Source organism: Fukomys damarensis, unplaced genomic scaffold, assembly GCF_012274545.1.
Source record: "Fukomys damarensis isolate Sample0158 unplaced genomic scaffold, DMR_v1.0_HiC HiC_scaffold_37, whole genome shotgun sequence".
NCBI lineage: Eukaryota > Metazoa > Chordata > Mammalia > Rodentia > Bathyergidae > Fukomys > Fukomys damarensis.
In genome coordinates, this window is record NW_022900949.1 from 42220248 (window position 1) to 42234906 (window position 14659).

At 51.9% G+C, this 14659-nt stretch overlaps 3 protein-coding genes across 17 annotated transcripts in view; 1 reads left to right on the top strand and 2 right to left on the bottom strand.

The window, feature by feature from the left end:
* LOC104856209 (cytochrome b561 domain-containing protein 2) overlaps positions 1-3316 on the top strand; it is a 13536-nt gene extending 10220 nt beyond the window's left edge. For 6 of the 7 annotated variants that reach the window (XM_033759320.1, XM_010615453.2, XM_010615457.2 and 3 more), the window contains 3 exons: positions 582-733; positions 1151-1188; positions 1845-3316. In XM_033759320.1, coding sequence (XP_033615211.1) covers positions 607-733; positions 1151-1188; positions 1845-2348 — 669 coding nt within the window. In that variant the 5' untranslated portion in view covers positions 582-606 and the 3' untranslated portion in view covers positions 2349-3316. Of the gene's footprint in view, positions 1-11; positions 160-581; positions 734-1150; positions 1189-1844 lie in introns of those variants that run through there. The other variant, XM_010615458.2, reaches the window with a different exon arrangement.
* Positions 3317-3407: 91 nt separating this feature from the next.
* Positions 3408-8787, bottom strand: Tmem115 (transmembrane protein 115). Of its 2 annotated transcripts, XM_010615460.3 has the most exons (3): positions 7427-8787; positions 4109-4208; positions 3408-3524 (listed from the first exon to the last, which is right to left on the bottom strand). In XM_010615460.3, the coding sequence occupies exons 1-3, from the start codon at positions 8275-8277 to the stop codon at positions 3519-3521; spliced, it is 957 nt and encodes a 318-aa protein (XP_010613762.1). In that variant the 5' UTR covers positions 8278-8787; the 3' UTR covers positions 3408-3518. The 2 variants fall into 2 exon arrangements, with proteins under 2 accessions (XP_010613762.1, XP_010613761.1); XM_010615459.3 differs by having other exon boundaries at positions 3408-4208.
* A 2362-nt stretch (positions 8788-11149) lies between these two features.
* The window catches only part of Cacna2d2 (calcium voltage-gated channel auxiliary subunit alpha2delta 2), a 102674-nt gene continuing 99164 nt past the window's right edge, over positions 11150-14659 (bottom strand). For 3 of the 8 annotated variants that reach the window (XM_033759318.1, XM_033759316.1, XM_033759315.1), the window contains 9 exons: positions 14470-14520; positions 14197-14268; positions 13947-14099; positions 13757-13809; positions 13593-13648; positions 13363-13489; positions 13156-13265; positions 12992-13080; positions 11150-12907 (listed from right to left, as the gene is read on the bottom strand). In XM_033759318.1, coding sequence (XP_033615209.1) covers positions 12764-12907; positions 12992-13080; positions 13156-13265; positions 13363-13489; positions 13593-13648; positions 13757-13809; positions 13947-14099; positions 14197-14268; positions 14470-14520 — 855 coding nt within the window. In that variant the 3' untranslated portion in view covers positions 11150-12763. The remainder of the gene's footprint in view (positions 12908-12991; positions 13081-13155; positions 13266-13362; positions 13490-13592; positions 13649-13756; positions 13810-13946; positions 14100-14196; positions 14269-14469; positions 14521-14659) is intronic. The other 5 variants (XM_010615468.2, XM_010615466.2, XM_033759319.1 and 2 more) reach the window with 3 other exon arrangements.

The following is a 14659-nucleotide window of genomic DNA, read 5'->3' on the forward strand; positions in this document are numbered from 1 at the left end:
GGGGGGGGGGGGGGGGGGGCTTGTCCCAGGAAATCCTGGATGGGTAGCTGTCGCACCCGGAAGTGAAGCTGCTCCTTGACGGAGCGGCAGCTCGTGCGGCAGGGCGCCGAGCACCCAGCTTGTTTTGGAGAAAAGCACCATATCGGGTCGGCGCTGTAGGTGAGGCGGGCAATCCCTAGCGTGGAGCTGTAGCATGCTAGTGGCACGTGGGGATGCCGTGCTCAAAGGGATTCAGGATGTAACCGATCACGCAATTAGAAACTACAACTTCCGGAGTGCTCCACGCTCTCCCAGCTGGCGCTCCTGTGAGCGACGGCGTGATGCACTCTGGGATTTGTAGTGTTTCATGAGCTTGCGCATCCTACTTTAAAGGTGGTCTAGCGATCAATACCAGTTCAGATAGGTAGATGCTGACAGGTTGCCGGCCCTCTACTGGGAATTTGTGACTATTCCTGGTGCCGGGTTTGGCCTGTTCCTTCCTACCATAACTTCTTGCACAAGGGTGACATTCCTGCCCTATATAACCCTTTCTCCTGTGAGAGGCTTTGAGAGTGACTCTTGCCAATGTACTGCGCTTTCAGGCTACAGCTGCTGGTCCGGCTGACCATGGCCCTTTCTGTGGAGACCGAGTCGCACATTTACCGAGCTCTGCGCACTGCTTCTGGGGCTGCAGCTCACCTCGTGGCCCTAGGCTTTACCATCTTTGTGGCTGTACTTGCCAGGCCTGGCTCCAGTAAGTAGAATTCATAGTTTACTTCTTGGGGAACAGGGGCAGTAGGAGACCCTACTAGTAGGGCCTGACTCCTAGGAACAGGCCTGATTTGCTGAAAAATATTCTGTGCTGGAAGGATAATGTTCTGAGTGGAGCAGATAGGTGCTCTGTCAAGCTCTACCAGCTTGGTCAGGCCCCACAGAATACCTCATTTCTCTTTCCTTGTCATGGTGTTTCATTTGGGAGGTGCTACATGAATGGCAAAACATCTGGTCCAGGAAGAGAGGATGGGTGTGAAGTCAGTTTGTTGCAGCAAGAAGAGGCTCACATTTTGGCAGCACAAGTGATGGGCTGCCCATCATGTTGCTCAGCCTTAGGGATTGGTAAAACTAGTTTCTTGTTGCCTCAGCCAGATGAATCCTCCTGTTCTCATTCCAGGTCTGTTCTCTTGGCACCCTGTGCTTATGTCCCTGGCTGTAAGTAGTGGGTCTGTGTAGCTTTTACGGGTGGGAGCATGGGTATGGGTGGTGCCCCTGAATCTGTATGGACACTTAGTGTCTGTTTGGAGGAGATACATGCCCCAACTCATTCATATATGTGTGTGTATGTATATATATATATACATACATACATATAAATAATTCATTCCAGGCTTGAATTGGAACAGATGTCTAAGCACAAAATGAGGCTTCTACTTCCAGGCAGGGAGCTGAAAAATTATATTTGGATGCTCTCATCCCCCTTTACCTTAATTTATGCTGACATATCGAATTTCTTCTGAAACAGTGCACCCATGTGGCCAGCTTTCGCCAAGAAACTGTATCTAGCCCATGTGGAGAGTTTTTGAATCATTTATAGCTGTCACATCTCAACCTTGTTTGCTGGGTAACCCAGCAGAGATGACATTTCAGAATAGCACCTAGGAAGAAGTGTGGTGAACGTAACCAGTCAGAGCAGTTGTCCTGCCCCAGATGGAGCTCTCCATTCTTGCTCCACCTAGTGGAGTCTTGTCAGTGGAGAGAGATGAAAAGGGACATCAGCTCAGGTGCATTGACATCTTGAAAGGTTATCTAAGGCCCTCCCTCTATTGCCATAGCACCCTCACTCACTTCTTCTACTCCTGTCTCCTCAGTTCTCCTTCCTGATGACCGAGGCACTACTGGTGTTCTCTCCGGAGAGCTCACTGCTGCGCTCCCTCTCGAGGAAGGGTCGAGCCTGTTGTCACTGGGTACTGCAGCTGCTGGCCCTGCTCTGTGCACTGTTGGGCCTGGGCCTCGTTATCCTCCACAAAGAGCAGCTTGGCAAAGCCCACTTCGCCACGCGGCATGGGCAGGCAGGGCTGCTAGCTGTACTGTGGGCAGGGCTGCAATGTGCAGGTGGTGTTGGGCTGCTGTACCCCAAGTTGCTGCCCCGATGGTCCCTGGCGAAGCTCAAACTATACCATGCCACTTCTGGGCTGGTGGGCTACCTGCTGGGTAGTGCCAGCCTCTTGCTGGGCATGTGCTCACTGTGGTTCACTGCCTCTGTCACTGGTGGAGCCTGGTACCTAGCTTTATTATGCCCTGTTCTTACCAGCTTGGTCATCATGAATCAGGTGAGCAATGCCTACCTGTACCGCAAGAGGATCCAGCCATGAGCTCTTCCAGGCCAAGGGGAAGCTAGATTTGCCCCTCAGGATAGGTGCTGGGGCTGGGAACCTCCTGGACTGTCTGCTGATTGGGTCAGGGGATACTTCAGGCATTGGGGCAGTCACAGAAAACCCACGTGTGACATTTTTGCTCCTCATGTGCCTCCCTTTTCCTTCTCCTCTCTGCACCATCCCAGGGGAGCATATGGATCATGTGTCTGGATGAAATTGGGGTTGCAAGACTGCCTCCCCAGCAATGCAGTTCCTACTTGTGCTGGTATATCCAGAAATGATTGAGGGAAAGAAAATAAAATTATATAAAAACATTGATGGGAGCAGCAGCCCAGAGTTGCTGGTCAAGGATCAAAGGGATAGATGGGAAACACTGCCTTCTTACTAGTAGCCCTTTAGGTCTGAGAGTGACATGCAACTAGATATCACCTCCATGTAAACCCATCCCCAACACCGGGCTGCTTCTCACTAATGCCTTCAGCACAAGAAAACAGGCACCTGAGCAAGGTGGGGACCTCTTCTGAATGTTGAAAGCTCTCCCAGAAAACAGGTCCCCAAGATTGACTGCTGAGTTTCCCATGCTGTCCAGGGCTCTGGCAGGTCATACAGCTATAGCTGTGAGTGGTAAAGCTGTATGTCCTCTCCATCTCCCAGCTATGGACTGTGCCAGTCTCCAGAATATGATGATTAGATGTAGACAATGACAGGATGGGCTGTCTCCAAAGATGGCAGGCACAGAGCACTCTGTCTTAGAGGTGAATCATGGGCAAGAGCAATTGCTTATGATGTAGGGGCCTCGCCTATCAGATTCTCTGGAAAGGGGCAGAGAGGATTCCCACCTGGGAACTGGAGGGAAAGAAAAAGGAGTAAAGGTCTGAGGTTATGGTTCTGAGAAGGCTGCCTGGCAGCAGGCACGTAAAGAGAAGTGGAGGAGTGGGCTTTCTATCCAGGTACAGATGCCATGGAGACAAAGTCCTTGAACCCAAAGTAAAGACCATCTAACTGCAGTTGAGCATAATGAAGGGCTGTACAGTGTGGCCTGATACAGCCCAGGACTCATACCTCAAAGAAATGCTTTATTGATACTCCAAGGCTGGGCTTGGCTGCCCACTCAAGTGGTCCTGTAGAAAATACGTGGGAACTGTGGCTGTTCTGGCCCAGAAGCAGTCACAGCTGTAGCAGAGGGAAACAAGAAATCCTGTCAAACTCAGTCTTTCTGGGGGTGGGCAGGGATGTGCAGCTTCACACTGATTCTTGCACTGGCTGGGCACCCATAACATTTTTGGCAAATGCAAATCCTTGCCTTGGCTCAGGGTTCTTGGCAACCAGTTTCAGATGTGAAGGCTGGCCCAGGAGCTGTGGCACCAGTGTCTCTGTGACCACTTGCCTGGGGCTGCCTGCTGAGGTACAATCTTACCTCAGATAGGGGCCTAGACTGATTGATGCATCAGAAATCCCAGGCCTGACTTACTGGTTGTCTGGAGTTGGAACCAGGTAGCAAGGGTCCTTGGTAGTGTTGGCAAGAAAAAGAAGGCCCTGAAAGCCCCCCAGAAGGCCTTCTTCCCTCTCCTCAGAGTGGTCATGCCCTGGAGTACCTGAGAGGCATCAAGGGGGCTTGGGAGAAGAAATGCTACACTCAAGGTGGTCTAGAGTTACAGCTTTGGGGGAGCTGCTTCAAAGGTAATGAGACTGGATTCTGAGGCAGCCCCCTTCCCTGGAGTTGTAGGAGATTTTTCTGAGGGCAAGGGGCTGTCCACCTTGGCCCCGGCCTCCTCTTCATCATCATCCATGCTGGGCCAGACGGACTGGTCCTCCACTCTCTTCAGCCGCTCATTCAGGGCCTTCAAGGCCAATTGCCTAGAGTCAGAAGAGACAGGAAGGAAAGGTCACTGTGAGTTTGTATTTGCTGCATACCCTGCACCCTTCACCTGTTGCTATCTCCCCCTATCACTTCTCTCCCAGAATCCCATGTTTCCCCTTTCCCATGAGGTCCTAGTACGCCTCAGAGATTGGGTTAGGGTCCACTCTGCAATCAGAATGAGGACCCAAAGGCTATAGCGTTTTCTTTTCATACCTGGGGCCCTTCTAGGCTGAAAAGGGCAGCTGGATATCTGCCAGACTACCCACTAGGCCAGGCAGCAGGAATGGTTCTAAGTTTGCTGCCTAAGGGTGATTGGACCTAGTGCTCCAGGACTGATGGGTAAAATGACTCCTGCCCGGGTACTGGTGTCACATCCAAGGAGAAGGGTAGTAATTCTTCCTTTGTCCTAGTATCTCAAATATCTTGGCAAGGGTCTTTGAGAAAAGCTGGCACTTAGCACCTCCCTGTGCACTCAGCCCAGGAAGCAGGCCAATTTGGGTCAGTTTACCCCTCCTACCTCTGACACCTTCTTTCCTAGAAGAATTCCCTGAATCCACCAACACCTGTGTTAGCACAGGCAATTAGAGCCCTCATAGGGAGAGAAACAGCTCATATGGGTAGGGCCCAGGCCAGAGCCTGGTGTTTCCTTGGGGCAGACACTTGAAGGTGCCACTTTGCAGGCAGATGGGAAAGTCCAGTCGCAGGTATTTCCATATGTTTGGTACCCTGGCCTACCAGAAAGTGAGTGACCATGCTGCCAGGTAACACTTCTAACAGTGGTCATTGTGGACCGCCGATGCCTCATCTTCTGTGTGCCACCAAAATGGGGACAGCCTATAAATCTCTACCATACCACAGAATAAGACAGAAGAGGCAACAAAGTCATGAACATAGAAAACCCAGCATACTTTCCCTTGCCTTCCAACCTGGCATATGGCAAGTTGGCATTGATAGGACAGTCCTTTCCTCTTGCTGCCAAGTCTCCCATCCCAGAGATGCCCTTGCCAGTTCTAAAGCTGACCAAGACAGAGATAGTGTCATGACAGTCACTTTCTCACAAGGGTCAAAGGGACAGATGGGAAACACTGCTTTCCCACTAGTAGCTCTTTAGGTCTGAGAGTGACATGCAGCCAGATATCACCTCCATGTAAACTAACATCATAATCTATGTCCATAGCTTACCTCTTGCTTCACCTCTCCCTGCCTCCTCTGTCCATTTTCCTGGACCTGGGTAGATATTTTCTGAATTTCCAGTCAACCCTAATAATCTAAGAACTCACAGGAGAGGCCATCACCACTGGCCTGTTCCCATCAGCACAGCTTCAAAGGGCAGCGCAGTTCCTCCCAAGTCTATCCCTCCTGGCTCCATTTCCTCTACTGGATAAGACTGAGACAGACCCCTGTCTTTAGGACTTACCACCCAGAGATCTAAGCTGTAGGGCCCAAAAACAGACCCTGCAAGTAAGCTGTGAGTACTTTTCCACACATATCACTTGGGCCCACCCAGCCTTGAAACTTTCAAGGAAGGGATGTATTCTGCACTCAAACTGCACAGCCCCAGGGAAGAGAGTGCTCAGGGATAACTTCTGCTAAATTCATAGTTTCTTGTTCATAGAGAACCCATTTTACAAATGGGAAAAAGCATGAATCTTTGACAAATGCAAAGGAAAAAGAGCCATCACCAGATTGCTTTAAAAAATTCAATATAAACTGGGCATGATGTCACACACCTACAATCCCAGCAATTGGGAGGCTGAGGCAGGAGGGCTAAGTATGAGGCCAGCCTGGGCTTCAAAGTGAGAACCCGTCTCAAGACAAAACAGAAAAACACACCTAAAATAAAACCCCCCCAAAATAATATTGAGAATGATGGAGCTGTGGACTTTCTGGAAATTGACTGCTCTGAGGAATCCACAGATCTGGGAGAGAAAAAGGTGAATTAAAAAAGATTTCTTCTGTCTTGGTCAAAGTGCATCCAGTGAATAATTCAGTTGGGACTTCTGATGCTGCAGATAGCTTGGTTTACAGATAATGCAAATATCTCCATTTTCTGATGTGATCAGCAAGCTTCTGAGGTGGGGTCAGCCTGTAGTCAGCCTGTGTCCTGGGTTTGGTGACACAAGCCTGCTGAATGGGGGTGGGTAAATATGATAATCGCGCACGCTTCCCTAAATAAGTGGCAGAGAAGTACAACTTCTGAATTAAGTCTCAGAAAGAGGGCATAGTCCAGCACTTGGAAACTAGGGTGGCCTACAACACCTTTCTTCATTGTAGTACCAGGGACTGAACTCAGGGCAAGTGCTCTATCAATATACTACATTCTCAGCCCTTTTACATTATTATTTTTATTATTTTAGTTTTTACTATTTTATTATTTTGATTTTTTGAGATAGGGTCTCACAATGTATGTAATTTAGGCTGGTCTTGAACTTACTGTGTAGCCCAAGCTGGCATCAAACTTGCAGCTATCCTACCTCAGCCTCCTGAGTGCTGGGAGTGTATCACCATGCCTGCACGCCTGGCCCTACTTTTTTTTTTTGGTACTGGGGATCGATCTCTGGACCTTGCACTTGCGAAGCAGGTGGCGGCACCACTGAGCTAAATCCCTGGCCTCTACATTTTAAAAATTAATTTTTTGTAGTGTCGGGGGTTGAATCCAGAGCTTTGCACGTTACACATGCACTCTGCCACTAAGCTACACTTCCCTTCCCCCACATCTGAGACAGGGTCTCTCCTGGCCTCAAACTTATGATCTTTCAGCCCAGCCTTCCAAGTAATTGAGATTACAGGTGTATACTATGGTGCCCAGCTCAGACTATCTTTTAAGGACCCCAGTCATCCTTCCCTTTAGCCTCTTCACAGGGCAGAAAGGACTAACAAGCTGTTTCTGGATCCCAGGGATCAGTGTGTAGGATTTGGAGATTCTGAAGCAAGGCCAGGCGTGGCAGACCTCCATTAGCCCCTTACACAGCACCAAAGGAAACTTAGCATTTCTTGAGACTTGTTTAAGTTGTTGAAGTGTTGAGAAAACCACATAGCAGAACCCTGACAGCTATATGCTAGGTTTCTCAAGACCAAAGACTGGATCTTCTCTCTTTCTGGACCTACCTAACAACTATAGGTCACCAGACTATGTGCAGCAACCACCTTGACAGATGGCATGTGATTCGACCAAAATGCTAGCTTGCTAAGATTTTGGAAGATTTCACAGTACCTTCGACGCTCAGCATCTTGAGGGTCTGTGCCTGGTAGGCTGATGGTGATGGAGGATGGGGCTCCTACATCATAGCGCTTTACTGTCTTCTGGCATATCTTTACTTTCACCAGGATGCCATGCACTAAGTTCGCCAGCAGCCCCACCACTGGCTGCAGGATCTCAGGGAAGAAGGTGGCAAAAGCAAAGTGGTCAGCCATGTCCCCTCGGCCCCGGCTATGGCGCTGGTAGAAGCGAAGATAAACCCAACTGGAGAGCAGCCCAAATCCGTAAGAAGCCAGTGCTGGACTCTGGAGCAGAGTGGCTAGCCGCAGCAGTAGCAGCAGTGCCAGTAGCATCATAGGCACTACGCTGACACGCACCTGGGGCACTCGCAGGACCACACAGTCTCCCATAGTTTGTTTGAGTGCCACCAAGACACCAGCTAGGAAGCCCAGGGCGCCATGGATACGGACAGTGAACAGGTAGACCAAGTTGAAAGAAGCCATGTACGTGAGGAGGTAGGCGAAGGCCCCCAGGAGCCCCACAGACACATTCACCACCGAGAAGAAAATGAGTAGCTCCAAGGCTCCCCAGAGAGGTTCCAACAAACGCCCTGCCACTACCACTGTGGCCAGGCTGATGGCCACATCCCATACGTGCTGCTCCATCAGCCCATGGGTGGCCAGGGTCCAGATCCAGAAGTTGGGCGGAAAGAGGTAACCTGGGGTGACAGCCAGGCAGCCCGTGTCCACGGCGAAGGACAGCAGGTAAAGGAACAGTACCGCCGCGCACAGCGCCTTTACCACCACGCTGGCGCTGGCCAGGATAGCCCCCAAGTGCTGGCGGGCACCTGGAAGGGCGCGCTGCATCTTCCTGGTGGGCGGCGGCCTGAGGGGAGCTAAGCGGGGGGCCAGGGGCCTCCCCGGGGCCTCCTCCCAGTCCAGCCCCGAAGGGAGGCCCGGGCGCGGCCTCGTCACCGGCCTATGGCCCTGGTGAAGGTTTGGCTTCCGGGCGGGTCGTTGTGTGTTTCCGAAGGGCCAAGCTGGGCCTGGTTTCCGCGCCCGAGCTTAGGCTTCTTGTCCGGCCCCTGAGGGAAGGTCCTGGGCGACTTCGGCTCTCCCTGTAGGCCTTGTGCCAGGCTGGTCGGGCTAGCGTTGATTTCACGGCTGAACCTTCTCCATCCACGCTGGGGCCCTTTGCTCCACACCAGACTGGAGCCTTTTTCCAGGTCCCAGTCAAATGAGGTCAGCTCCCCCTCGGCTTCGGCCTTGGCTTTCAGTAGCTCCCTTCGCTTTTCAGGGGCCGACAAACAGGGGAGTTGCGCACGCGCATCTCGCTGGTGGCGGTGGGGGAGCAGATGCCCTCCGAGGGTTTGTCTTCCGGCTCCCTGGCATGCTGGGATACAGAGTCCTCGGCCCTCAGCCGAGTACCAGTCGAATAGGATTCTGGGTAGAACTGCAAGTCACAGGAAGCTGTGTACCCAGGCCGTTCCCGGCCTAGTGGAGGAGGGTGTTCTGGGAGTTGTAGTTTTCAGGGCTATTTCCACCAATTCTTGCGTTGTGGAGGAGAGTGAACAAGTACCAAAAGCCAAAGGATGAGGATGGGGTTCGGGAGGCTTAACCTAAAAGTTTTATTGGGAATAGTGAGGATAGAATCAGGGCCCCACACATGCTAGGTAGGCACTATTCCACAGAGCCACATCACTAGCTCTACAAGTTGTATGTATTAGCACTACAAGTTTTCAAATTGTGAGATATAATAGAAACACACTTCCCTATTAAAAAAAACTAGTGTTATTTATCTGAAACTCAAAATTGTATTTTATAAGGGTTGATGGTTAGGTATTGTTCTGTGATCAAGTGTTAGGTGTTGCTCTACAGTCAAACCCCTGTGGAGGAATGAGGAAAGCCCTTTCTTGGCTGAGGCCTGGAATGCCTGTTTTTTTTTTTTTTTTTTTTTTTTTTTCTTGTTTTGTTTGAGACAGGGTCTCACTATGTAGTTGAGACTGACCTGAAACTCACTATGTAGCTGAGGCTGGTCTCGAACTCACAGCGAACCTCCTGCCTCAGCCTCCAAAGTATTGGGATTACAGGCATGTGCCACCACGCCTGGCTTTTTCTTTTCTTTTTTTTTTTTTTTAAATATTGGGTACCAAACTCAGGTGCGCTCTACCACTGAGCAACATCCTCAGCCCTTTCTACATTTTACTATTTTATCTTTGGTTTTTTGAGACAGAGTTTCACTCTAATTCAGGCTGGCCTTAAACTCACTGTGTAGCCCAGGCTGGCCTTGAATTCATGATAATCTTCCTGCCTCAGCCCTCCAAGTGTTGGGATTACAGTGCACCACCATGCCCATCCTCTATGTATTTTTTTGAGGCAGGGTCTCACTATGTAGTTGAGACTGACCTGGAACTCACTTTGTAGCCCAGGCTGGTCTCAAACTCACAGCAATCCTCCTGCCTCAGCCTCCCCAGTGCTGGAGTTATAGCTGTGGGCCACCATGCCTGGACATCCTCTATATTCTGAGACAAGTTTTTATGTTGCCCAGGTGGGACTTGAACTTTTGATCCTCTTGTCTCAGGCTCCTTCAGTGCTGGGATTACAGGAGAGCACCACCATGCCTGGCCCTGGAATGTTCTGTTTCGTCTGTTTAGCATTCAAGGCCCCTTCCTGCTGGCCATCTCATGAGAGCTTTCCTGATTATTTACCCTTGTTACCCGGGGCGGGGGGGCAGGTATGTCCACTCTGTTTGCTCATCTGTGCTACGGAGATACACTTGTACCACCTCATAAGATTATGGTTAGGATCAGCTGGATTGCCATCAGTGCAGATTAAGCAGAGTCCTTGGCTCTATGTGTGTTGGAAAAATGGTGCTTTAAGTGCCCACCCAACAGGAAACCTCTTCAATAATAATTACAATTTTCTTCCTATGAAAAGTGCAGAGGTCACATGAGCTAGGGTTGAAGATAAAGTGAACAAGGGTGAAGGACCTGACTTGCCAGAAGCATTGCAAAAACTGGCTTGGCTTTTGGCCTCTCCTTGGCTCCACTTGCTTGTGGGTAAGCCTAACCCTAGCCTCCTAGGAACAGCAAGATGGGCCCTAGAGCACCAGCAGGCACTGGCTTTTTTTTTGGTTTTTTTGAGACGGGGTTTCACTATGTAGTTCAGACTGCTCTGGAACTCACTGTGTAGCTCAAGCTGGTCTCGAACTCTCAGTGATCCTCCTGCCTCAGCCTCCCCAGTGCTGGGATTACAGGTGTGCGCCACCACGTCTGGCTAGGCACTGGCTTCTTGTGTGGCCCCCAAAGTCTGACCAGATGGCAGGAGCCCAGCCTGAAACTGCTTGTCATTACTGTCTTATTTCCTTCAGGGTCCTGGCTTTGCCCTGAGGTTCTGGGAGGCTTTAAAAAAAAAAAAGTCAGCTTTTTCCTGGTTTGTGAGATGAAATGAGACAAAATAGGACAAAGACCTGCATTTGAGGAGGTGTTGGAGCATCATGCCCTGTCACTAGTGGAGACCTGGACTGCTCCTCACAGAGCAGAGTGGAACTCTAAGTTCCTGACCTCTTGTCTTTATAGCTACCCAGTTCTGACCCCAAGTCCCACATAGTAGACAGAAAATGTTTGAAGTGAAAATATGAACATTATTTAATAACTGATCTGTAATAAACCATTTGAAAATATTTTACAAGGAATCACACACACAATATTTTACAAAGTATCTTGACTTTTTTGTTGCTGTTGTTTTTCTGACTTGTCTGTACAAAATAGAACAACAACAAAAAAAGGGCAGAGAAAAAGAAATGGCCCCCCAAGCCCCCAGCCCAAGTGAGGGGGCAGCCAGGTCAGGTGGGTGATGAGAAGGATCAGACCCAGCTGGGGGTTGGACAACTACCTGATGGGAATTGCTTTGTCGGATTTTTTAAAAACTTAAAATATATATTTTTCTGTATATGTTTATTTTTATATCTCCATTGAGCACCTAACTACACTACAGTTACACACACGCCCCCACAGAACACAACTGACATCCAGGCTGGGCACACATCATAGATACCCACCCTGGCACCGGCAGCGGGCATGGACCATACACACACACTGAGAAAGCAACAAGCAACGTGACATTAATTAATGGAGCCATTAATTAATGTATCACCCTCCCCCCTCCTCCCAGTCCATCTGAGCCCCATGGCTACATCCCCCGTCCTCAGTCCCCAAATGGCCCCCAGGCTGGGAAAATGACCAGAATGAATGCTGTGAAGAGATGTGCCCAGGCCTAGTCTTTGTGTGTACATTGTGTGTGCAAGTGTGTGTTCAGCAGGGGAGGGACAGTTTGGCCTGGGGGCAGGGAGTGTGTGTGTGTAAGAGGGTGGAAGGGTGGAAGGAAACAGGGAATGGGCACAGGCTGGTGTAAGGGCCAGATTGGGGGCAGGATGGCCCAGCCAGGAGATCAAGACATCCCTGCTAAGGCGAAGGGCAACGTCTGGTGGAGGTTCCTCTGCCAGTGGGGTGCAGGCAGTGGCATGTGGTCCCACTGGGGGTCTGACACTAGTGGAAATGGTTACAATGAGCACCTGGCAAGGTGAGGGGTACTTGGAGGACACTGGTGGCTTGGGGTGGGACAGAGACTTACCCCCTGCCCTAGCATTTGGCACTGTTTGACATTCAGCTTTTGCGATGGGAGGACTGGCTGGCTCCAGCTCAGATTTGAGGCAGGTGGCGAGTAGGAGATGGAGTGTGCAGGTGCCAACCCTCCCACCACTCCTCACCCTGTGTAAGGCTTTTTGAGCCCCCCTCCCCCCTCCCCCATGGTGTGTCTATGTGTCTGTGTTTGTGTGTGCCCTCTAGGCTATATCTAGCTGCTGCTCTCTGGGTTCCAGGTGTGTGTGGGGTTGTGTCTAAACTGATGTCACTGTGAGACTGTCCTGACACCTGCAGGTTGGGGATGAGGACTGTCGGCCGGAAAGGGGTAGGAGTGCGTGGGGGGCTGCCCCAGAACCTCTCTCCCACCAGGACTGTGGATGCAAGGGCCTTAAGCTGCCATCTCAGCTTTCTCCATTATTCCCAGGGAAACTAGGTTTAGGGTGGGGCAGGGGGACCAGATTGGAGTCCAGCTGAGGCTTGATTGCCTAGGCAGAGGAGGCTTGGTTTGGCACCGGTACACGTGGCCTCCCTGTCTGAACACGCAGGCGTGAGTCCAGGGTCTGGGGACACTTGGGGACAATTTAGCAGTGAGACAGGTTCTAGGCCCCCCTACCCCCAGTTCAGGTCCTTCACTTAGGGAGGGACGTGGCTCTCAGGCTAGAAGTGTAGGGGCGGGATAGGGGCGGGGCTAGGGGGCTGGTGCAGGGAGCTCAGAGGCGGCGCGAGGCAGCGTGGGCATGGACTTGAGGCTGCGGCCGGGGAGGAAGGCCCAAGAGAAGCAGCAGCTGCAGGGAGACCAGGACGCCCAGCGACGGAGGGAAGGTGGCTCCACGGCCACAGTCTGAGGTATCTTCCTGCAGGGAGCGGAAAGGATTGAGTTGGTGCAAGCAGACTGAGGGGTGGCGGAATGGCAGGTCCGCTGCCCCCTTCCCACTTACCGTCGCGTTGTAGTCAAAGCAGATGTGTGGTCCTCTTCGGTAGCGCGGTCTCTGTACTAACTCACACTGCTCCGGGCCGTCCGCTGGGCATGAGTGGGGAGTCAAGGAGGCGGTAACATAGGGGGATGAGTGGGGGAGGGCTGGGGGGGACGGGGGCAGGATACAGTGTGTTTCCTTTTGCAGCAGCCGGCCAGCCTCGCACTGGCTGCACAGAGGCTTCTCGGCTACCACGAAGAGCAGGTTAGTGTTGGTCAGCCTCTGTGCGTGGAACAGCCTGTAGGGCACCGAGAGGCGGAGCCTGGAGGTTCGCTCCACCTGCTTGTCCAGGGCTCTTCCTAACCCCAGCTCCGCCCCCACCCCCCGCCCCGCACCTGGAGCAGTTTCCGCAGTCGATGATGGCATTGTAGGAGGCGTTCACTGAGCCGAAGTAGTATTGGGTCTGTTTCATGACGCAGCTGCTCTCGCGCGTCTCGGGGCTCCCTTCAGCCTCGGTGAGGTCTGCTGGGCCCAGAGCGCCTCAGCCCCGCCCACAGACCCTGAGCCCGCCTTCGTTTGGACTGGGGACAGGGATAGGAGGACCGGTCTCCCAAACCCTACCTACCCGCCTGGAACCAGCTGTGGTAGACGAGGCCATAGAGCAGCTGCTGGAACAAAGACCTGCAGGGCAAGGGGCACCGAATCACAGTGGAAGCCAGGGCCATGCCCACTTTTTTGAGCCCACTGGGCTAGGCATTGCCTTTTCTGCCTTCCTTCCTCAGGACTTACCAGGCGGCAGCAGAGGTCCACCAGGCCAGGTTAAGGAAGTCTGCGATGGTGGGCTGTAGTGGAGAGGGGAGCATGGGCTGCACTGCTGCCCCTTATCTTAGGTCACACTCAGCTCACTGATGTTGGAGGTGGGGGTCATCTGTGGTTAGGTCTCCCAGCCTCCCATCTTCAGGCATTTCTGAGGACTCACCACAAAGACACCCCGGGGTGCAGCACCCAGGTTGCCAGGAGGCTGGGGGGCACAGGCTGCCTGATAGTCGTAGGACTCTTTGCGGGTGTAGAAGGAGTTGTTGTAGAGTGCCAGCATCAGGTTGGCATCCACCTCACTGAAGAACCTGCCAACCTGGGGTGGGAGCCATGGTCACAAGTTTGGCAGAAGCATACCCCTAGAAGGTTCAAATTCCTATATGCCCTCCTTCTACCCTCCTCCTGATCCTCACCTGGTCCCACTGATGGTTCTGGTTTGACAGCACCAGGAACCCTCCATCATCAATGAGGACACAGAGAAGGTCCTGAGAGGTGAGGAGGGGAGGAACGTGGACAGGAGGTTGGCACCAGACCCTCCATTTCAGGCCCTGGTCAGTGTGTGTGGAGGCACCCCTCCCCCAATCCTGGTTAGGTTGTAATGTCAGGGTGGGGCTGCTGAGACCCAGAGGCTAGGGGTTGGGGTTGAAGATGCACTTGAGACTAAGTCTGGTGCGGGGCATACGTACCTCATTGTTAACCTCACAGTCCATTTCACAATGGCTGTTGGGGCCACACTGCTGGGCAGAGAATGAGGACTGTAAGGCACCCACCAGTTTTTCCTCTCATTTCACCCTTTACATATCAGTTTCCCAGGTCATCTGCAGTAGCTCCTGCCTTCTGGTAGGTGCTGGAGTTATTCTTTTTTTTTTTTTTTTT